Source organism: Onychostoma macrolepis, chromosome 23 (assembly GCF_012432095.1).
Source record: "Onychostoma macrolepis isolate SWU-2019 chromosome 23, ASM1243209v1, whole genome shotgun sequence".
Lineage (NCBI taxonomy): Eukaryota > Metazoa > Chordata > Actinopteri > Cypriniformes > Cyprinidae > Onychostoma > Onychostoma macrolepis.
In genome coordinates, this window is record NC_081177.1 from 12,874,842 (window position 1) to 12,898,356 (window position 23,515).

General features: G+C 38.6%; 2 protein-coding genes across 4 annotated transcripts in view; one reads left to right on the top strand and one right to left on the bottom strand.

The window, feature by feature from the left end:
- Window positions 1-12,669, bottom strand: part of huwe1 (HECT, UBA and WWE domain containing E3 ubiquitin protein ligase 1) — a 47,073-nt gene extending 34,404 nt beyond the window's left edge. Inside the window, exons 1-27 of the mRNA XM_058763825.1 lie at window positions 12,491-12,669; window positions 11,063-11,112; window positions 10,108-10,177; window positions 9,915-10,013; window positions 9,629-9,835; window positions 9,370-9,522; window positions 8,888-8,950; window positions 7,729-7,806; window positions 7,553-7,600; window positions 7,261-7,429; window positions 7,032-7,132; window positions 6,708-6,858; window positions 6,487-6,614; window positions 6,255-6,395; window positions 6,029-6,134; window positions 5,423-5,530; window positions 5,222-5,323; window positions 5,037-5,117; window positions 4,712-4,818; window positions 4,250-4,427; window positions 4,077-4,168; window positions 3,741-3,943; window positions 3,564-3,621; window positions 1,864-2,040; window positions 1,501-1,746; window positions 1,246-1,379; window positions 216-316 (exon numbers count right to left, since the gene is read on the bottom strand). Of these exons, the coding sequence (XP_058619808.1) occupies window positions 216-316; window positions 1,246-1,379; window positions 1,501-1,746; window positions 1,864-2,040; window positions 3,564-3,621; window positions 3,741-3,943; window positions 4,077-4,168; window positions 4,250-4,427; window positions 4,712-4,818; window positions 5,037-5,117; window positions 5,222-5,323; window positions 5,423-5,530; window positions 6,029-6,134; window positions 6,255-6,395; window positions 6,487-6,614; window positions 6,708-6,858; window positions 7,032-7,132; window positions 7,261-7,429; window positions 7,553-7,600; window positions 7,729-7,806; window positions 8,888-8,950; window positions 9,370-9,522; window positions 9,629-9,835; window positions 9,915-10,013; window positions 10,108-10,152 (3,076 nt within the window). The 5' untranslated portion in view covers window positions 10,153-10,177; window positions 11,063-11,112; window positions 12,491-12,669. The remainder of the gene's footprint in view (window positions 1-215; window positions 317-1,245; window positions 1,380-1,500; window positions 1,747-1,863; window positions 2,041-3,563; window positions 3,622-3,740; window positions 3,944-4,076; window positions 4,169-4,249; window positions 4,428-4,711; window positions 4,819-5,036; window positions 5,118-5,221; window positions 5,324-5,422; window positions 5,531-6,028; window positions 6,135-6,254; window positions 6,396-6,486; window positions 6,615-6,707; window positions 6,859-7,031; window positions 7,133-7,260; window positions 7,430-7,552; window positions 7,601-7,728; window positions 7,807-8,887; window positions 8,951-9,369; window positions 9,523-9,628; window positions 9,836-9,914; window positions 10,014-10,107; window positions 10,178-11,062; window positions 11,113-12,490) is intronic.
- Window positions 12,670-14,916: 2,247 nt separating this feature from the next.
- On the top strand, window positions 14,917-22,923 carry tmem107l (transmembrane protein 107 like). Of its 3 annotated transcripts, none has more exons than XR_009268856.1 (7): window positions 14,917-15,115; window positions 15,239-15,329; window positions 15,421-15,488; window positions 16,171-16,271; window positions 16,497-16,593; window positions 16,711-17,583; window positions 22,499-22,923. XR_009268856.1 is itself a non-coding variant. In XM_058763680.1 (6 exons), exons 2-6 carry the CDS (start codon window positions 15,243-15,245, stop codon window positions 16,778-16,780), a joined length of 423 nt encoding a protein of 140 aa, XP_058619663.1. In that variant the 5' UTR covers window positions 14,917-15,115; window positions 15,239-15,242; the 3' UTR covers window positions 16,781-18,428. The 3 variants fall into 3 exon arrangements, 1 of the variants encoding a protein (XP_058619663.1); XR_009268857.1 differs by having other exon boundaries at window positions 15,421-15,473; XM_058763680.1 differs by lacking the exon at window positions 22,499-22,923 and having other exon boundaries at window positions 16,711-18,428.
- Window positions 22,924-23,515: the final 592 nt, after the last annotated feature.

Genomic DNA, 23,515 nt, shown 5'->3' on the forward strand with positions numbered 1-23,515 from the left:
AACCAGCAAAAATAGGACATGAAACGCAGATAAAAGCAACCGAGGTGCAAAAAGACATGAAAGAGGAATTAAAAGAAAGAAACTGGTAGCTAAAATAACACCCCAAAAATTGTACATATAAAGTCACATCAAATAAGGAGGCAGAGAAAGGTAGTAAGCTTTATAAAGAATTTTACTGTGAAATTGCCACTATGCAGTTATTGCAGTATTTTTACCAGTTCTCCTTCCTGCAGCTGCTGTGCTGCCGGAGGGTTTATCCTCTTTAGGCACAAGTTTCTGCATGTCGGCCTGACCAAACTCACAGCCAGGAGGCAAACTGCAAAAGACAAATTAATCAAATTACAAATAAATAAAAACAATCTGTTTTAGTTAGCAGACAACCACCTAGCCTAATTCTATGCTGTACAGTAGTAAGAACAATTGCAGCTCCCCCCCCCCCCATTTACTTTCACAATAAGATCTATAAAATGCATTTACAAAATAGATGGTGGATTTAAAATGGCCTATGGAGTGGATTAGTGAAAGGTCCACCATAGCCCCTTTCCCACCGCTTTAGTTCCAGAACTAAAAGTACAGTACTAAAGTACTGGGACTATTTTGCGCGAACTATTTCCCAGTACCATTTAAAGGGTTGCATTCGCACCGACAGTGGGTACTAAGAAGTGACGTAAGCCGGTCGACAGCGACGTCATTTGTGCGCGACGTTCAACAACGAAAACAAAGAAGAATAACGTTAACAACAGGAGGATGGAGGACGCTGTGATCGGAGCTGTGTTTTTGTTGTGTCTTGCGGGGTTCACAATAATGGACATGGAATGTCGACGTAACTTATACGTCAAGCGACTGAAAGATCGGAAAGAAGTTCAAAATGTTCAAAAGTGCCTGCACTTCAGCGTCTGTCCATCTATCGCTGTTCTCCATTCTTGCGAAATATAAGTTGATGCGATGTTTACACAGTATGTGTTTACACGGCGTTTTAAATCATGGCGGGTGAGGGTGTTTCCGTACGCGTTTAGCCAATCAGCGTACACTTACGTCACGATAGTTCCTATGGAACTGTTTTAGACCCTACTCTGAAGTTGGAGCTAATTTAGTTCCTCAAACGGAGTTCCGGGAACTAAAACAGTTCCTAGTTCGTGCGGTGCGAACACGCCAAAAAGTGGGTAGTGCCACAATTAGTTCGAGTACTATGAAAAGGTTCCTGCGGTGCGAAAGGGCCTCATGTGAGGTGAGAGCAGTACTAACCTGTTTGGTGTACAGAGGGACAGCAGCACAGTGCTCTCCCACACCAGAGAGCAGTAGAGCTGACTCAGTTTGTTCAGAACACTCAGACCCAGTTGAGATCCCCACTGATTCACTGAGATAGCACGGATCTCACTCTGAAAGAATAGGAACAAGAGGTACTGTTTGTTGACACCACATCAGCAGATTAATCAATGATCAAAATATTATTAGCTGCAGTCCTAATACTGGAAATTGTATAGCTGCCAATATGCATACCTGTCCAACTCTGCAGGTATGAACAAACATGAGGATGTAGGCATGTGCAGCCGTCAGGGCGTGCAGCAGCGGGGTGGCACGTGCCGACAGTGTGGCGTCTGTAACATGGCCTGCGTTGGCCAGCTCTCTGAGCAGCACAGAGCCACCAGGAACCTCGATAGGTCGATGAAGAGGCTCCAGAGCAGACAGTATGCTGTCCAACTGACACAGACCCTCCTGGAGAACTTTCGGCTCATGGGACAAAGTCTAAGGCACAGTAAGAAAGTGATGGGATAAAATAATAAAATTAAACACTAAATATAACAGCATATAAAGCATTATTATGGGAAAACTAAATTTCCTACAGGTAGGTGTCAATCTTACCAGTATAGATTTACAGACTCCTGCCACAGCTTGGCAGGCAGCAGAGGTGGGGAAGTCAATGGGCAGGTTGGGCAGCCCAAGGATTGACACCAGTGGCAGGAGTCCTTTCTGATTGACAAATTCCTGACAGTGGTCATCTGTTGTGTTGTTACTAAGAATGGACTCCACAAATTTCATCTAAAAGGAGAGCGCATATTTTAGTTCCAGTCCGTGGAGAGCAAACTCTCATCTAAATTTAGGCTTAATGCATTTTGACAAACAGCCAATGAACTGGGTGAATGTAATAATATTGAGTCAGAATAGACAGTCTGAAGAATAATAATAAGAGGGGAAAAAGTATAACCGTGCGTTCACACCGCCGCCGGCGATAGCGTCAAAATCCGCTCTGGCCACCCTGCCAATGACGCTGTAGAAAGATTCATTAATGCTCTGACGATCGAACGCGTGGTCTTGTATTTAAAGAAGCCGAAAAGGAAAAAAAGCATGTTGATCTTGTGCAGACTGACCACAAGTAGGGTATAAGTTAACCTCATGAAATATTTTAATTGTGAAAGTAAGAAATCGATCGATGGAAAGAACTTATAGTTACATGTTTGCTAACGAAATAAACCAAAAAATGCCATTTGTGTGGTGTGTGTTTTGTGTTCATGTTTTAAGTGCTAGTCTAATTTCAACGTGCAGTTTATAGGAGACGTTTACTAGCCTAGGTCTTTAATTAACATTAACATTAATTTGTGCGCACCCTACATTCCAAACTGTCCTGGTTGAAGTGTAGCCTAAATGCAATTGGTCAAATCGGTGTTGTTTTGAGCAAATGAATTGCATTCCCACTGAAAAACAAGCGTTCTAGTGTGAAAATGCTTGGGAACTAATGCGGTCGGAACTAAAGTTTACAGGACTGCGTTCTCTGGAATTCTCTCAAGCGTTGGATTTCTACATTCTTGGGGTTGAACGACTTCTGTTTTTTAAAGTCGACTTTTATGTAATGAAAGTCGAGTCGAAGTCGACTAGTCGCTGATGACGTCATTAATGAACAAATAAGTCTGGAGCTGTGACAAACATCTTGTGCACAACTATGGCATATGACACAGTGCTGCCCACATGGCTATTGCTCCTATAACAGCTAATTTTTTATCAGTTCTTTGGTCTTTGGGTCGTTATATTTCTCACAGATTTCTGCTCGTTCTGCTCGCATTATATTAGAATGGGCGATTAACTGATCTGTACTATAAGTTTAAAACGGGCATTCTCCCGTTCAATTTCGAGCATCCAGTAATATAATCACACATGTCTTGTGGAGCGCTTTCAGAGTATGCATTTATTTGTCATTTTAACTGATTAGAAACGGAGTGTAAATGTGGAAGTCCTTCAGAGATTTCTTATACTGTTGTGCCCTCTATAGGACCAGCGACTAGTCGACATCAAGCTTAAAGCTTCATGGCAGAGCATTAAAGTCGACTAGTCGGTGCAACTCCTACTACATTCCAATTAGTTGCCGCCCAACCGTGTCATAGTTCATTACCATAAAGTTGACCTGACTTCAACTCTCCTCGACGCCCACACCATCCAAGACACGCCACGCCGTGCTCGCCGCTGGCTCACATTGAAAATGAATGACTTTCGGCCACTTTGATGCTCTCGCTGGCGGCAGTGTGAACGCATGGTAAGACAAGATGCAAAGAGTCTAGCTCTGCACGTACCACATTGAGAATGTAATCCATAAGAGGAATGGGGATTCGCTCCTCTGTTCCCACCACTCTGTAAAAACCATTACTTTGTTAAAAAAAAGGGTCTATTAATTATATCTAAAACAATATAGATTTCTCACACATGGCATTGAAAGGAAGGAACACTAGAAGCTATTTTGATGCACTAACTGCCTGTTGCTTTCTGGCTCCCCCTGCTGTTGGCTAAAGGTATGTAGAGCCTCTTCTTCCTCCTCATCCTCACTAGATGCCTCCTCTGCAGCATGGTTCGAGCGAGCTGGAGGCACCGTGACGGTCCCATCTGCTTTCTGTATGGAAGGTTTCTGGCAGATGTATTCTGGCGATCGGCCTAAGTTGCAGATCTCCTCTAGCAACTGTTAAAGGTCAAGTTAATAATCAAATTCAAGGACTCAGAACAAAAGGGAGTTTAAATATGCATATAACACTGCAATAAAAGGCATTTCTTAAAGACGATGAGTCAAAATGTTTCAGCACTACCCGCTTTACCTTGATGATGGCTGTTGTAGCATCTGTTTTAAGTGTGGGCTGGTGCCGCATTAGCTCGTCAACTGCACTACCCAAGTTAGAAGCGGTGTCACCTGTTTCATAAAATTAAACTGTCTGTTAAAAACACATTCCTATTATCTCCAAACACAGGTACACCTATAGGGACCACTCACCTAGTGGGTCAGAGCTGCGTCGACGGCGCATGGCTGGTAGGTAGTCTGGCGAGAGCAGCACCTTGAACAGCCGCTCAAAGGGTTGGCATTGCACAAATGAGTGCAGACCACGGGCATTCAGGCACAGGGCGCTGAAGACGTTCGGCAGGGAACCCAGCACCTCTCTGGTAGCAGGGACCTGTAGAAACAAAGGCATAAAATGGGTCTAAAATACGTCATGAGTTGCTGGACTATCCAAGAGGGAGGAATCCAGCGATGGAAAAACATTACAGAAGGATTTAGTGGGGAAAAGGGATATAAAGGGTCTAGCACGACTGAACAGGGGATGGTGAAATACCTTGAAACATACAAAAGGAGTTTTAAAATGGACAGAATGTGTGGGCACAAAAATAAAAGTGAAAGGGACGGAGAAATGGTACAGAGACAAAAAGTTTTATTATTATATTGTTAAGGCAGACTCACATCTTTGATGAGCAGTGCATGTAGCATGACATCGGTGAGACCATTGTCCTGCAGAGATGACAGTAGAGAGGGCTCCTGGAACACGAAAACGGTCACCACCTCTGTCGCTGAAACAGAGAACAAGAGAAATAGAATTAGAAAGAAATATAGAGGGCAGACAAACTAGTCAAGATTCAAACCAATTAAATCCACAAAGAGCCTTTTAACCATACTGTGTTGCAATTTTCTACTTTGTGACCTTGAAGACAGATCTACAAAATGTTGCGCATAAAGAGTTCGGCTAACATAACAGAAGTAACAAAAATATTGTTCTCCATGTGCTTACCCAGGAGAAACAGTGAGGGTCCGTAATACTCTGCATTACTGATGATGTGTTTCAGAGAGGTAGGAAGGGACCCATCCATTACTATAAAGAGTGCACAAAGGCAATGAATATCACTTTCAGCAAATAAAAACGCTCTATTAACCACAATGTAAAAATTAAAGCATCATTAAATGCAGAGTTTTTACCATGACGAATGCCGTCAGAAAATGCAGGGTCCTGAATGGCTTTTTTCAAGAAGTTCAACATAGATTTCAACAGAGCAGCCCTCTGAGGAATGCACTGCACTCCTGTTAGGAAAGAAGAAAATATGCATTACCAAACTGTCCACAGTTTCTCATGTAATAACATAAAAGAGACCCGCTGACTTGCAAGTATACTTATTGTACCTGCTCTGGGAGTGCTGACTGCACTGCTCTGTGCTCGCGAATCTGTCTCTGCCCTGGAACCAGAAGAAGTGGATGGGCCAGGACTGCTCTCCATGGCTACCTCTGACACTACATTGACAAAAGCATTTTTTACTAACTTAAAAATGCAGTTAGTACTCATGCGATTGCAAACCATTACTTTCAATCATATAGCTTCAGAAGACTTGGAATATATGTTCTTAGCATTTACTTGCTTGATGGGGTAGCCCAAAGAGAAGCCATAGGAGTGTTGAATGAAATGCCAGATACAGTTTGTTGTGTAACCAGAATAACAATATTAACCAGATTTTATGAATAATGCAGGATTTTTTTATTTTATTTATGAATGAGCCTAAAATGGGGGATATAAAATATGCATTCTTACAACCAGCACCATAATGTTAGGATGATTCTGGGGACCCCGAGCAAACAGGGACGTGAACCACGAAAACAAATCCACAAATTACCATTACAAAACCCTGGCCTAGTGTGTAGTTGAGACAGTGTGTGGATACGATACACAGTTTTGAATAAGGATAAACTAAATACAGTGCCATATGCAGTAAACATAACAGAGATGGTACTAACTGTCCATATCTGTGTCCATGTCCTCTGTCTCAGTAGCTGTGCTGGGCCTCTGGATCTTTGGTTTGATTACAAAAGGGCACTCTTTCCTGGAGAGGTCAACCTCATGCTGCACAGAGAAACAATGGGGTCACATTCCGTCAACAAAAGGGCAGAGGGCAAAAAGCTGAATAGTCTATGCAGAAAAACAAGGGGCTGAACGAGTTGTGCTAGGGAAGGATTTCAGTACCTCCAGCCTGCAGATAAAGATTGAGAGGCCGCCGTGGGACTGAAAAGCAGCCATGTCTAGATTGGTGATGAGATCCACAACTCTTACTGCCCGCGTCACAAAGGTAATCTGGTCCTGCTCGTCCCCAAGGAACTTGATCACCTGATGTGGAAGTGGCACCGTTCACAATACATCCTCACATATCACCTTCTCATTAAATGCTCCATTAATGAGGAAGCACCAAAGTACCAACCTTTAGCAATGCCTCCATCATACCACAAGATACTAGGGCCTCTCCGCCTGCATCATAACTAGCCAGGTGGTAGAGAAAGGAGAAGAGGGCTGTGGCAAATTGGTGGGGGTACGGCTCCATAAGTGGGTCTGAAGCGAAAATAAGAACAGAATGTCCCCAAACCTGAAACTTAAGAAAACAGTTCAAGTAAAGAAATTAGAGCTAAAAGTCTATCTCCTCACCAATCATGGCCTGGATGCAGTTGCGGACAAGCACAGGCAGAAATCCATGATAGGAGGCTGTTCCTGTGCAGTCGATAATGTTGGAGAGTTTGGGAGTGCGCTCCAGGTGAACTATGGATGTCAACGTGCGCAAAGAGGCGGCCTTAATGTCCTGTAACAATACAATTGGTTCATAAATTAAATAAATCTAAAAGCATCTTTTCTGTTTTTTGAAAACATACGAGTAGTGCAATACTGCCAATTCTTGGCAATCACTCTAAATAACGCAACAAGTACATATATGCCATATAGTGTTAGAAATAAAGATTAATAATTGCTACCCACCACCAACTGTTTGTCTGTGATTTGAAGTACATCCACTAGCTCCTCTATAAGCCCATTGTAGAGTATGCTATTGGCTGACTCCTGGAGGGCATTTGAGTACACTGCAAAAAAAAACAACAAAAAAAAAACATAACATCAGCCTCACCAGACAGAAGGCAAGAACCTAGTGCCGTTTCATGAAAATAAATACCTGTACTTATTTTGGTCGGTACCAGAGGGGTCAACTCACCGAGTATGGAGATGGCATGCAGTCTGGCTTGCACAGCCTGCAGTCTCCTCTTGTGGTTAGAGAAGCCATGAGCCAGGCGAATGTGTGTGAAAAGCAATATTTGTTTGTCTTTAGGGATGTTGTACATAGCTGTCAGAGATTCCATGATCTCTGAGGGGCTCTCGGAAATCTGAGGGCACACCAGGGAAAAGCAAAAATCAGATTCAAGTGTAATCAATAGCTATTAAAGGTCTATATGCTTCCATTAACTGTTCCACAAGGACGGCAAATGAAAACAACTAGGGGAACTCACCTTATCAAGTTGTTCGATATGAATGTAGTGTAGCGTATTACTGCTCGACTGTTGAGAGGGCAAAAAGGTACAACAAAGGTTAAACACAAAGAAATTAATTGTTTGCTTAACAAAAAAAAAAAGAACAATGTTGAACGAGAATGGCAAAATAAAGGGAAGCATGACTCCATGCATACCTTTTTCTCCACTTTGACCTCAGAGCTGGGTTCTGCATAGAACTCAAAGTGCAATGTGGTGGCACTCGGTGGATATTTCTGCATAACACAAATATAGATGCATCAGACAAAAAATCTTGTAAATTGCAGGACTAAACAAGGACGGCCTGGGGTGCGTTTCCCAAAAGCACCGTTAGCCAACTATGGTCGTTAGTTCCATTGAGCTCTATTGGTAACGACGGAACTTGCGAACAGTTGTTTTTGGGAAACGCACCCCTGGTTAGTACTTTTCCTGTCAACTTTTTCACTTGCTCCAAAAATATGATAAATAGCCATTTTAGTAACATTTTAACATGCCATTAAATGATTTTTATATAATTAAAAGTTCTCTTTACAAAAAAAGCAGCACTAAATGATTAAAGGCACTTTAAAATGATACTATAGAATTTGATATTACTTACGATTTACTATTTCAGAACTACACTTTGTATAATATCCAACTTTCTATAATATTAGGGTGACCATAAGGGCCATTTTTACCGGACGCACCCTTGCCAGGATTTCTATATTGCCTAAAATATCCAGGTTTTGGCTATTTGCACTGTGCAGATCGATTGTTGTATGACATTATTTCACAAGAGCTATAGAGAGCAGAGCAGACGGCTCCTTATGCTTTCAAATCGCTCTCGAGGTACTTTGGTATGATCGATGCGCAGCTTCAAGTCTAACGAATGAACATGTGCGTGTATTTGCATCGCTTTGATCGTTCTCACCTTCTCACGCGCCACGATTGGTCAATTATTTAAAATACCTGCATGTTATTGATCAAAGTACTTTGGATGTTTTATGCAATATAAAAATCCTGGCCAGGACATGTCCCGTATATATGGCACATGTGGCCACCCTATATAACATCCAACCAACACCCCTTTTAATTACTTTACCGTAGAGACTATTAAATAAAAGAAAATCATAGTTCACAAAATCTAACTTATGAATTAGAAAGCCACATAAGTACCCAATAGGGCCTAGCCCTGGGTCACTGGGTAATCCCTACTACTTAACCATGAACATCTTAACAATGGCACTCACACACAACTCAAATTGCTGCAAATATAGCATGTTTTTTTCCCCTATGTTCACAATGACATAGTATATGTAATAGGACAAAATAGCATACCGACATCGGCAGATCTCTGCAACACTCCGCAAGACCAAAGCCATTCTCTTTCCCACCCCAGCTCTAGGACAGCAGGAATAAAAGAGTCAGGAAAAGGTGTAGGATGAAAGATAACAAGCATCAGCCTTGAAATGTCACCATGAAAGCACCTGTCTGTAAAAAAACCAGGTCATCATGCTGCTTTGGTTAGAACCGATACTAAACAACTGAACTAATTTCAACAAGGATTCAAAAGTTCACACTAGAATCAAAGATGTAAGTCATGGATTAAACTTTTAAAATTGACAACGGTTTAAAAAAAAAAAAAAAAAAAAAAAAAAAGGTAAAACACTGCATACTGCAGCTGCAGTATTAGCCACATGAATTTCAAAGACCTTTGATTTGCAGCTGCTTTCAGACTTGCCATTTCAATCTTCTAGACTTCAGCAATCAAAACTGAGAAAAGAAACATGACGACGTGACTAAAAGTAAAGCTTTCATACCTCAGCCAGATGTTGAAGACGGGCGAGCAGTGGGCTCCTCTTATCTGAGCCCAGTCTGGTGATGTAATTGGAACGTTTGCTGAACACATACAGGAGATTCAGCACAGACAGAACCACCTGCATGTCACATGACGCTAAAAGGGTGGTCAAGTGCTACAGACACAAAAAAGAAAAAAGCAAATGCTCAAAATCAACTCGCAATAAACCATTTAAGGCTAACAGAAGCAGGTTTCGTTGTATCAGTATGGAGTTGTGGTACCTCTATAGAGCTGTACAGGTGTCTTGAAAAACTGTATTCGATTAACAGTGCAGTGAAGTTGAGCACCGCCAGCAATAAGGCTTTTAGCTGCCCATTCTCTGGTCGGTCGCACACCAACAACCACGACATGTTTTCCACTGTCTGCCCTGCATCACAGAGGATGCCATCGAAACGGTCCAGCAGGTCTACCCAATGATACAACTCACACTGTGAAGAGAAACAGGTCGTCATTAGAGATCTGAACATGCATATTAAACACCATAATGCTAGAGGTGCTGGCATATACCTTGCCAATGTTCCAGGTCTTGATTTGCTGCAGTTCCAGCAACAGCTGTTCATCGCTGCATCCTTTCAGCTTCTCTATGAGAGTCCTGCAGTCGGCAGGCTGGAGGAGGAGTGCAAGAACATGTCAACTATGAGGAAACGCAAGTGCACACAACCTCAAATACTCCAAATGCACAGAAATCCTGCTTACTGACCGCTTCAGTGGGGGTTTTCTTCAATTTGCTTCTGTCAACCTTCATGGTCACTAATTTCTACACTCGATTCCTACAGAGAACACATCAAATGATGAGAGAGAAGCTCAGTCAAACGAACAGTGAATAATACTCATCTACATGCCACCACGTGACATTTAAGCTTAGCACTGCCAGAGTATCACATATGAAAAAAGACCAACAGACTTTTCACACTTAAAGTTAATCCTGGCTCATTCTAAACCTGGGTTAACAAAATCCTAGGTTATCTTTTTTTCATGTTTCACACTTCTCATACTTTACCTGCATTTCATCCTGGGTTATTATTATAACAGTTAATTCCTAAACCCTGTATTTATGTACTTATTAGCATTGTCAGTGTCACTGACTAAATAAAAACAGCACACGACCTGTTTACATAAAGCCTCCAGCATTGTGAATCCTCAAATTACGCATTATCAACTGTACTATCAAGATTTTCCTGAATAGACTTTTCAGACTATAAAAGGTAAGATTGAAATGGTCTCTTTGACACACTAACACATTTTCAGTCACCATTTGACATTTCCCCCGCCAACATACTATTGTTTAGACAACACACCGTGTTTCTGTGACTGTCTAAAGCATGTGAGGCACAAGATGTTTGTTGCTAAACATGTAACCGTAACATTCTAACACCACAATGGTTCATACGGCACAAGTTTGGCACCGCAAAGTGTGGTTAACACCACAAAAGCAGCCCTAACTCTGCTTCTAAATAATAAGCGTGAAACACTCCTTCACCTGGTGTTAAGTGGGGTTTAGAATGCAGATAACCAAGGGTTAAGCGCAGTGTGAAAAGCACTTATGAGGTGTACAATTACATATGAATAATCAAACATCCAAATGCAGGCTGAAATGCCAACATGTTCATGCCAATGTAAACATTCATCAGCTCCATGTTTAAGCAGATACTTACGGTATATGATTTGGCAATTCCAACTTAACGGCATTTTTCATGTGCAAAACCTAAAGTAAAAAAAGATAAATGAAAGTGAAAATCCCCAACAATAAATATAAGAATGTTTGTGATCTTGCTGCCAAAGACAAAAACTCTCAGAAGACATTAATGTAAAACTATATCTATCTATCTATCTAAAAAAAAACAATTTCTTCGAAATGGTCAAAAACAATCCCATACTAATTAGCTGTAGAATAAAAATCAAGGTCGGTGTAAAGAAAACAGAAGTCAGAGCAAGCCAAGGGAAAAGCAACCCACATTGGTTCAGATATGGGGCAGGGATTCTGGGCACAGACAATCCCTAGCATCTCACTAACACATCCTTACTAAATTTAACCAATTAAATTGCTCTTTCTGAAACAAGAGGATGTTAATGTAGTGTTCTTAGAAACCTACTGGCTCCTTCTGAGAAAAAAAAAAAAAAACTAATTTAGGACCTTGAACCTAGTCAAAGAGAAGCACTGGCCTGTGATCAAGGAACCTGACATGGAAAAATGAGCCCACACATTTGACAAAAACTTTATCTAGCTATGCCATTTAAACAAACTTGATTACAAAAGAAAAACACCAATTTAGTTCTTGACAGAGAACCAAAGTGTGCTGTAGTCGAGAGAACAACACAGCAGCTAGTTAACGTTACCCAATACCGAAAAATACAATGACATTAGCTAACCGAAGCGTTCACCATAAACGAAACTATAACACCGTAAACAAACAAATTTAAGTACAAGTGAAAGTAACACAACCACTCTGGAAATGAACTAATTACTCGAAATGTTATTTCATTAACTATTTGTAACGAAAAGACGACATAAAACGGAGTACAATTTGAGGAAAAAGACAGCTAACATGCTAGCTAGTTTTTCCTTTGCTAACAAGCTACCTCAGTCAGCAAGCTAAGTTTTGCGGATAAACATAGTCACGTCATTCCTAATAAATGGCGCAAATAAAACACAACGATCGCCAGTTTTTGAATAAACTGCAACGGAATTACCGTGAGCGGACTATGGGGAAAATTGACCGTTAGCCGCTCGCGCGACATCGTTGATTATGCGCTCGCGAGCTACGAGGCACTAAGCATATAATTCCCCTCAACATGTCAACACAAACCCGCAATCCCTCAACTCACTATTAAAATCTCATCCGAAGCCTCTCTTTTCCAACAAACACTCGGCAAATCCTTAATATGCGGCTCGACTGTGGCGGAATACGTCAGGAGCGAAGCTACACAGGTCTATGTTTTTCCTCCAAGCTGCTCACATGCTCTGGACTAATCTAGAGCCCGGCTCAGCCCGGCCTGCTCCGGCAAACCCGCTCACTCCCCTCAGAACTCTAGCTCACAAAATCAGCGTCTGTCACAGCGCTTGCACGCCGACACAACCGTACCGTAGCGTATATTATCACACATCTTCAGCAAGCGCTTCGTCTCGATGAACTGTGGCCGGCGAGGCGCGCGCGGTGGCGACTGATGAGATGCTCGTGCATGCGTTGGTTTGCTTGGTTAGCTAAGAAACGCAGAATATCTCGCTGAATCATTCCCCACTCGGGCCTACCATAACACTGACTTCCAGTGGACGGCTCAATTTCTGACTTTTTACTGCTGCACTTGTGCGTAGCTGCATTTGGGGCGAACGTAGCGTGTCACACATGATGCTAAAGTCTACTTTATCAAATTAAAAACACATTTATTTGAAATAATACTTAAAAGTATTAAATATTGAAGGTTTAAGTTGAGATATGATGGAAATTGTCAGCCTAACTTTAATTTAAAGAAAAGTTAATGCATTTTGCAATCAGTCTGGATATTTTTTTCTTAATGCACTACATTAAGAGGTAATAATGAACCATATGAAGATACGGTATGAAATATATATTTTCCAAATATAAGTTTTATTCACTCTAATATTATTTCACTTAATAACTAACTTGAAAATTAATTGATTACACTTATGGAATGACTGAAATTAGATTTTAATTTTTCTCATTCATTGAAAACGACCGTTATACTCTATACTGTAGTTTGGAATTAACAGGTTTAATTTCTTCATTCCTGTTATCAGCAACAGTTTACAGTCTAAAACAAGACAAACAGGGTGGAAAGTTCACAAATATGGTCATGTCTACATACATCGATGTGATGGGTATTTTTGAGGGGGGGAGGGGGGGTCACTTTACAACATCAGTTATTATCCATCAGCAGTAATCTCTATAATAGATCATATGAGACAGATTTCTGCGGGTGCATATGGGGAATATAAACAGTGGATACTTCTCTGATAGAAAATTGTATATTATAGCTGGACAACATAACAGATTACTTACTGGGGATGGAAATATGTAAACCCCTAAAGGCCAAATAAGAGGAATTTAGGTGTCAAGACTGTTGCTGGACTTGAAGACTCATATTTCTGGGTATGAGCATCCATATCCAGGGTACACAATGTCTGAAGCCTAATTTTAAGGCCGTGAGGACTGAAAATGCAGAAATCCAACACAAAAACTCATATTGTTCAACTCATTTATCACATAGGCACATGCTATCACATTCACATGCTCTTTTCGTCGTGATCCCTTTACAGAACCGTTATACAGTGTAAATTATCCGCCAATTCCCCGTCATCTTCACTCATGCATGTTTATTACGTTTCATTTAAGAGATTCTGCCTACGGAAAAATAGATTTTGTAAATAGATTTCAGTCTATGCGCGCGCACATCGCGCGTGCATACAACACACCACAATGCTCGACAGTCTGACTGCAAATTAAAAATGGCGGTTTATATTAGCAAAGTGTCTGGTCTTTCCATCCAAAACACTTATTTCAACCACAGTATACGCGTACAATTTGCGAGCAAAACCGTCCGATAATGTTAACGGTCATGTAGAGTCAGCCACAGACGTCTCCACCAAACAGACAAAGACTAATTTAAGCTCTTACCTCGGTTGCGCCTCAACATAACTTCTCCATTTTACAGCAGCGAGTGGGGATGTAAATCTCGCGATATTTCAGTTGGCTTCCTATGCTCCAATAGAAACCTGCTGTAGTCACGCAGACCAGCCCCTTCAATGATCTGCTCATAGACAGACGAACTTTATCATATAAAATATGATCAATATTCATCAGTATAATAAGAAAAATAAAAACAGTTGCAAACAGGATAAAATAATACAAGTGATTACATTTTAAAATGTGCGTGCCTATTGTCACAGATTCACACCCTGAATCCCAAACAGCAAAGGCGTTTGCCATTATAATGTAAAATATTATTAAAATTATATCTCTGAAGTGCTTTAGAGATATAATTCTTAAAAGTTATCAATAACTCAAAGGCCTCTATTGTCAAAGTTAATATTTGATTCATTCCCTCCAAAACAGTGAATGCCCCTATTGTATTTCTGCTAAAATAAGGCTATAAAAAAAAAAAAAACATGAGCTTGTTTTCAGATTTTTTTTATTAGGTCTACCACACATTAGGGCTGTCTGTATATTAAAATAATTAATCACGATTAATTTCAAGAATTTGCCAATACCACCAGTTTACTGACAGTTGTTTATGGGACGAATTTAAATTGTGTTTAATTTGCCAGAATTTCATGCTGCAGTGAAAAAGTGCATGTAATATTGCATGTAATATTTCATTTATTTTCTCTAAAGTAAAATTGAACGACTTATCTAAATATAATTGTTTTTAAATAATTAAGATATTGTGCGTCCCCTCTGTACGTTGAGAACCAGTCACATAGCGACTCCTGCCAGTAGGTGGCAGCATAAAGCTGTTTAATGGACAATTTTTAGTACATAACCGATTCCCCAAATAGAAGAAGAGTGTTGTCGTAGCAACCTGAAGCTTAATGTTATAGCGAAAGACTGTCCACAGATTTTGTAGATAAGTATAACTGTTGCCTAAAAGCGTTATATTTATGTTCTGCTTTGTCATCTGTTAGAAACAAACTTACTTTCTGCACGCCAACTGAACTATATTAGCAGGTTTTAACACCTTTTAGAAAGCTGGTACGTGCATCCACGGTTTGTGTCACACCTTTTGTGCAAACCGCTATTTTACTAGACGCATAAAGCTTTAGTGCTATGCTCGTTTGCACAGTTAAGTCTCACATGATGTTGTTTTCTGTTTAGTTCAATGTCGGTGGTAAGCAGTCTGGTGCCAGCCCGTTTCCTGACTCTCATCGCGCACCTTGTAATTGTCATCATCATATTCTGGTCTCGGGTAAGAACTTCTCCTGTGTTTAATCACTGTTGTATCGCAGGATATCATCGCTGTCGGGACTGTGATTAAGTGTTGAACCGTCATTGCACAGGAGAACAGTGTCAGAGCCTGCCTACCACTGGATTACACTAATGAAGAATACAGGTTAGAGGACACACGGTACGTTAACATAACTTGTGTATTCTCAATTGCTTCATAAGTATGTAGGCCAATGACAAGTAATTTTCCCCCCAGGATTCTTTGATCAGTAAAGAGTAAAAAAAAACATTTTTTTTTTTTTTGTAACAGTGTAAAAGTATTCACTGTCAATTTTGATCGATTTAAATCATCCTTGCTAAATAAACATTAAATTCCCCAAACTTTAAAAAACTTTATTTAAGGATCACAATGCAGCCCCTAAAACTAATTACCTGTCATTTTAAATCTTTGCCAATCCTTGCCACTATCTTTCAAACCACTAGGTTTGACCCATTTGTCAGCAAGAAGTGTTTAATAATTAAAAATATAATCAAATTTAGTATGATCACTTTTTCTTTTATACATTTTAATAAGTACAGGTCAAAATAGTTTTTTTTCCCCCCATTTAATATATCTGTTACGCTGAATGATGATGGAACATTTTCACCCATGTTTTTTTTTTCACAAACATTATTTGAACATTAAAATAGACACTTTACTTGCATTTAATATGCTTTCTATGTATATAAAATCACTTTTGTAACTGTATGTTGTGGCAGACACCAAAATGGGACATCTCATCTTTAACCCCATATATTCATATACATGCATACATACATACTCATTCTCATTAATCTTTTCTAACCATTCTTTTGGAGGGCAGCCTTGTAGTGGGATTATCTGTGACCCTGGGACTGTTTGCTGTCGAGCTGGTTGGGTTCCTCTGTGGAATCTCTATGTTCAACAACAATCAAGCTCTTCTATGTATCCTTACCACCACAGGCTCAACTTATTTGGTTGTCCACTTTAGAAGATGGATATCTTTACCTTTATTATCCTAGAGCAGTCCAAAAACGAATGCGGTACTTAATGCAGCGTTTGACCATTACATTGGTATTCACAATGATAGCAGTTAGTCATTTCTAGTTGTTACTGATATGCCATAATCAAATTACTGGAACAGATTTTTTTTTAACCATCACTTTGTAGCTATTGGATGTCATGCCAGTGGCTCTGTGGCTTTGCTCTTCTTCTTGTTTGAGCAATGGACCTGCAGCATCTACTGGTGGATCTTTGGCTTCTGTAGGTCAGTCGGTAAATAAGTAACAGTCAAATGTGGATATAAATGGTCTTATTAATAAATTCTCTTTCATTCTGTCTTTTAAAAAACTTTTTGCAATCATGTTTTCTCTCTATATTTCAGTGTGATTCCAGCACTATATGAGATGATCCTTTTTGTTGTAGTGTTTGGATTTAAGAGGAAGCCTCTATGAGGATCTCTGCACTCTTGGCTCAGGCAGATATTGTCCTTCCATGACTGACGTACCAGAATATCCTGAAACCAGAATAATATTCACTGGCACAATAAATTAGTGTTTTCCACGAGGCTTCTCTGGAGAGTTCTTAGACTGCTAAATTATGTTTGAAGGTTTTTTTATGGTATTATGTGGATACAAATAACTGCTTTAAATTTATTTCTTGAAAATATCACATTTTGTATACATTGTGTTGAATTAAAGCATGTTGTATTTTGATACAACTGATCAACAAACTGGGCCTGTTCATTCTTCACATTTTCAATAGATTTGTACACCTAACAACTGTTAATTATAAACGCAGACAATATGCATCTCACTTGTACTTTTTTACTTAATTTATACTAACTGCATTCCCCAAATTCATACTAAAAACAAGATTTTGTCATAATTTACTCATCCTCATCTCATTCTAGAACTGGATGATCTACTTTCTTCTGTGAGGAAAAAATATATATATATTTTAAAGAATGTTTCAACTGTTTTGTCAATATAGTGGACAAAAGAATATTGGACCCCATTGACTTTTCTCGTAAGGACCATAACAACACAGATATTTTTTTTTTATATTTTGTTTTATGGTCCACAAAAGAAAGAAAGTCACATAGGTTTAAATAACATGATATAAATTATGACACAATTTTGGAGTGAATTATGACTATAGGATATTTCTTTTTTCCAGGGTGAGAGAAACATTTGGAGTGAACACTGAATGTGATGCTGTAATCATGATCTGTTGACATTTCAGCTGGAAGTGGAAGGTGGGTAACTCCAGGAGAATGAGTGTGAGAATTAGCCAACCATCTGCATAAGTCACAAGATGTGTTGTAACTTTAACAAGTTATCATTTTTATTTCAAGCATAATTGCCAGTCTGTAGCCTATATTTGCTGCACTCCTTATTTTAGCTTAAAATAACCCAGCAGTAAGAGGAGAGAAGTTCACCATGGAGGATTTCATGTGAATCCAAATACCTCCATGATGTATTCCATCAGCTTACAAGGGTACATTTATATTTATGTTCTTAGCAAACATCAAGGTGTTTGTTGATATGCTGTAGAACTGCCAAGAGAAGTTAGTCCTTCACAGGAGTGATGAGTCTGTGAGCCTGCGAGGCACATGCTGAGCTGAGCATAGCTGACTTCAGCTGGACTACAGCACACACTCTTTCATTAAGATGGATGAAAACACACAAATGAACAGTGACAGTCACTACACTCCTAAAAGGTTCCAAAGGGGTTTTGCAGCAATGCCATAGAAGAACCATTTCCCCAAAGAAGTAGAACCATTTTTTCTTTAGTGCAAAGAACTTTTTTTTTTTTTTTAATCTGAAGAGCTTTTTTCCATTATAAAGCTTTTGTGCAATGGACAGTTCCCATGGATATTAAAAGTTCCTCATGGAACCATAGATGTCAATAAAGAACCTTTATTTTTAGGAGTTTAGAATAATGCATTTAAGAGTTTAGAATATAAGACATTCACACTACCAAAAAAGAAACCGCAAAACCTTACAAGGTATAAGTTCTATCTATATGCTATTTTGTTATCATATCGCATCAGTTCTTATATGTGACCCTGGACCACAAAACCAGTCTTAAGTCGCTGGGGAATATTTGTAGCAATAGCCAAAAATACATTGTATACATCATTAGGACATTAAGTAAAGATCATATTCCATGAAGATATTTTATAAATTTCCTACTGTAAATATATCAAAACTTAATTTTTGATTAGTAATATGCATTGCTAAGAACTTCATTTGGACAACTTTAAAGGCGATTTTCTCAATATTTAGATTTTTTTGCACCCTCAGATTTCAGATTTTCAAATAGTTGTATCTCGGCCAAATATTGTCCGATCCTAACAAACCATACATCAATGGAAAGAAAAATGGACACTTATGACTGGTTTTGTGGTCCAAGGTCACATATAGTTTTATATATATAATATTATATATTAAAAAATATATAAAATAATACACAATTTTTTTAATGAAACAATAACATTAAAGGGCCATAACATTTTATATCTATCTATCTGTCTGTCTGTCTATCTATCTAAAACATTTATAAAGAGTTTTCTTATAAATATATAAAAAATAAATAATTATAATAATATATTTTTAATTTATTTTTATTTAGTAGTATTAAAGGTCACTTCATTAAAAATTAAATGAAGGCACTCAATTAAATTAAGATTGAATAAAGTAATTGGTCATATTAAGGTTATTGTAAAGACAGTTGAAATTGGTTTTGTTGGCATTTATTTGAAATGGAAGGACTTGAAATTAAACGTGCTGAAAGCCATCTCTCTATGCCTTAAAGAGAAACCCCATCTCTCCCTCTCTGCTCTGGTGGCACCTATTCATGTACCCTGATTTTCTTGGACAAAATCAATACCTCCATTTCCAAGAAACTTCCCTCATATCCTCTAAATAATCCAACCACTCGTCCTAACTTAAATAAACCATAGCAATCAATAAGGCAACTTCAGCCAAGACGCTGCATCGGCCTGTCTTTAATGAGCTCCACTCTCTGTGTGTACACAGCCCTATTTCCTCGGCAGCGCATGCAACTGTCTGCACACATATTATTGGCACGCTTTGCTCCCCATCGTTATTTTCGTCCTTGTCTCTGTTTGCCACGACCCACCTCATCGCCTGACCCCTCTGCTGTCTGTCGCATAGTGAAAGCTCTCTTCACCTTAGGCCAATTAGTGTCAACTAGACACCAACAACATCAGTGACCTCTGGCTAGATAATTAAAACTAAATGGAAGGTGCATCTTGACAAAAAAACGCCACTTCCGGTGACTGGGCCGGGACCTTTTGCCATCTCCTTCAGTGGCTATTACTACTGTGCACACCACGATACTTTATAGTGTATTGATGTCACTGTCCAGTTTTGCACAAGTACTAGTGATCTAAAGAAAATAAACTAGAGTAGATGTATATGACAGCTTCAAAGAAATACTGTGATGGTTAATAATTGTGCAGTTTTGTGGTGGATTTTACAGTAAATTATATTATGCAGTACTGTGTAATGTTAAATTATACTAAATGCTATAAACAGGGCATAAAATGTATGTAATAGCAGTTATGTTATTCTGTAGCTATTAAAAATTGCAGGATGTAAAACGGTTTTACCATTCACAAATGCCATGTGAACTGTAAATTGAAGATGCTTATTAACGTTACCAAACATAAAGTGCTGTTTTTATGTCACTACCGAAACATGAACAGTAGAGGGCGCCAGTATGTATGTTAATGTACGGCTTCTTAGCGATACCAATTAGCATGTATTTGGTAAGAAGAGATCTGTCTATTTGAGCCCCTTTCTAAATGTTAACTAGCTTTAGGTGAGACATCTGTTGACTGCATAATCTGTAACAAAGCAGTTATTTTAAAAGAAGCTGTTGTTCAGATTGTGATAGGCTATTTGTTTCTCAGTTTGAGTTGATCTGTGGTTAATCATAAGCACTGACCTGTGGATTGTCCAGTCAGTGACATGCTATGGCTAATGTTACAACATGCTAAAAATTCTGAATGTGCTTTCTCTAAATAGCCTACAATGTCCAAAATGATAATTAACATTTGCTCATTTTACTTGCCACTCTCTCACTTTCTCATATGGCAAACAAACAAACAAACAAACAAAAACTCTGATCAAGCTTATAGCTCTATCTATAATTGAAGTTAGGCTACATTTCACAAAGAATATCTGAAGCTGCATTGCAGGTATTAAAAAAATTCACAAGTATCACACATTGACTGGACACATTGTTAATTATTGCCTTTAGGCATGCTAATAAAGGAATATCTTTACAGGAATACAAAATACAATGACACCCATATAATTTACAAGTGAAGACCCCCTCTATTTTTTGGGGAAAATAAATAATAATAATTATATATATATATATATATATATATATATATATATAGATAGATAGATAGATAGATAGATAGATAGATATAGGCCTATATATATTTGAATTAAAATCATAAAAATATCGTAAACCATAACAATGTACACACATACAAAATTATGCTTTACCTTATGGATAAAATATGTTATTTCTGAAAAAAAGTTAGAAATACCAAAATTATTATAATTGGAGATGAAATGTACCCTAAATTGTAGAATGACTCTTATGCATTTAATTGACATTTGTGCATTTACCATATCTGTAAATATTTATCTGTTCCCTGAATTGAACCCATGACCTTACTAGTGCTAGTACCCTCTACCAGTTAAGTTACATAACATCCATGTTAACTTTAATATCTGTTACTTCATGTAGCTATTTATGTTATGCTTCCAAAATTCTAAATAGCTGCCCTGCTTGCAAATAAAGAGCACACAGAGCAGTGCTATCTCCTGTCCCACTCCCCTCAGCGCCGATGATGTATTATAGGTAGTGTGACTATTCTAATAAACACGGTTGGGGTAATTAAGGCATGGAGAGGCAGCAGACAGTGGTGGTCTAGGGACAACACGAAACGATAAATCACAACTCCTGGTTCCGCCTTCTCGAGCGTGGCCGATCACACTCACCGAGAAAGCAATTCTGCCAACCTGGGTTTGCACATTTGTCTTCATCAGCCTCTGGTTGTTTAGTGGCCGGTCTGAATTTGCTGGTTCCCATGGTAATCAAACAAGCCAGAGATATCAAATGTGTCCATTTTAATGTCAGCAATGGCATAACATTTAGGGCGAGCCTGGAAGCTAACTGCATGTTTTATTACAGAGCCCAGAGTGTACTGGATTAAACTGTGAATTTAAGGCTGTAAAGCTAAATGAGAAATGTTTCATGAGAGCGGATAGACTATGCTGCAAGTGCACAACTAAATACTAAGATCAAAAAGCAAGCATACCTTGTGTTTGAAAAAGGATTTGTGTAATGTTGTAAAACAATCCACTAAACATTTTCACAATTTTTGACAGGGTATTTTTTTCACATTATTGCATTTTTATTCAGACATTGCTATTAATTTCCACAAATAATTACAAAGAATCAGAAAGTAACACATTGAATTAAACTTGAAATTCTGAAGCAGAAAGACTGAAATAGTATTTTCTTGTAAAACATACTTTAATATTTACTGCTTTTAACTTTGAAACAATATTCTAATTCTAAAAGTATTACTAAGTTAACACCACAGCTGTTCTTATAATAAACATAATGTTATGGTTATTATAAGCACATGCTTCAGTTATGACACCTGCTGCTTTAAATCTGTTAAATCTGTTTAAAGTTAAAGTTAAAGTTAAAGTTATCATTACAGTTATTGTTCTTGGTGTGTAGCCCTTAAGAAAATTAACAAAAAAAACAAAAAAAAACTTTTACTACAGTTAAACCATGGGAACCACAAATTAACCATGGTTTTGCGACACTAACCATAGTTTAACCATGATATTTGTAGTAAAACTGTGGCTATACCAATGATAATCAAGCAAAAAAAAAACTATGGTTACTACACTTGTACTATAATTAAAACCATGGTTAATTTTCGTAACAGGCCTTTACACTTCAATAAATTTAGAGTTTTAAATACTAGGATTAATGTCCTTACAAAAAGAAGGGCATTTTAGCCAAAAACAAACTATATTCATAACAGTAAACAAAGGATAAGGACTCCTCAGGTCAGGTGTCTGTCTCTTGTCCCAATGCCTTAGGACTCTGATCTGGACAGATGCCATTCAAGCACACCTGAGCCCTGCGTGAGAGTGAGGAGAGAAAACAAAACAGAGGTGTGTTAGGTGTCTGGAGAAATGTAGGCTGAATTCAACCGGACTGAGAGAGAAGGCTATGGAGCATTCTGCCTCTGAGGGACAGAGAAGCAACAGCAACCGCTGGAGCAGGAGATTCAGCCAGACAGAACACAAAACCCAGGAGCAGCCATGACACATGATGGACACTAAGAGGCAGAGAGAGCTTGTTTTTTTCACTCCACCCAAACGCATTAACTATTCTGATCTTGTGCTGGAGGATCTTAAAGCAAAGGACAGAAGCCATTCCATAAGCTCCAGTGATGTTGTAGCCGCATAACTGTATCTGAATAAAGCCAGGCTTCTCCAGTCTGAGAATAGAGCAGAACAACAGTTCCTCAAGTAATAAATCCATTTTTGTCAATAGACAATAGAAAAGCTAGCAGTTAGAGAATAAATATGCAATTGATAGAGGGTCAAATGTGTGTGTGTTTTTTTTTTTTAAATAAAAAGAAGACAGATAGATAAAATAGAATTAGAATTGAGAGTGCTAGGGTCAAATAAAGATGGATGAGATGTGTTTTTAGCTGTTTCTTGAAGATGGGTAAGGATTCAGCTGCTCGGATTGAGTTGGGCAGGTCATTCCACCAGATGGGAACAGTTAATGAAAAAGTCCGTGAAAATGATTTTGTGCCTCTTTGGGATGCCACAATAATATGTCGTTCACTTGCAGAACGCAAGCTTCTAGAGGGCACATAAGTCTGAATTAATGAATTTAGGTAAAGGGTGCAGAGCCAGTGGTGGTTCTGTAGGCAAACATTAATGCCTTGAATTTAATGCGAGCAGCTATTGTAACCAGTGCAAATAAATGAACAGAGGTGTGACGTATATATATATATATATATATATATATATATATATATATATATATATATATATATATATAAACATAAAACACAAAGGTTACTATATATTAAAAATTAC

Bases quoted from the DNA above. Each gene is read 5' to 3' on its own strand.
- tmem107l (XM_058763680.1), top strand. From the start codon at position 15,243: ATGTCGGTGGTAAGCAGTCTGGTGCCAGCCCGTTTCCTGACTCTCATC. The intron at 16,272-16,496 runs GTATCCTTACCA...ATCACTTTGTAG, and splicing joins CAACAATCAAGCTCTTCTAT to CTATTGGATGTCATGCCAGT. The intron at 16,594-16,710 runs GTCAGTCGGTAA...TCTATATTTCAG, and splicing joins TGGATCTTTGGCTTCTGTAG to TGTGATTCCAGCACTATATG.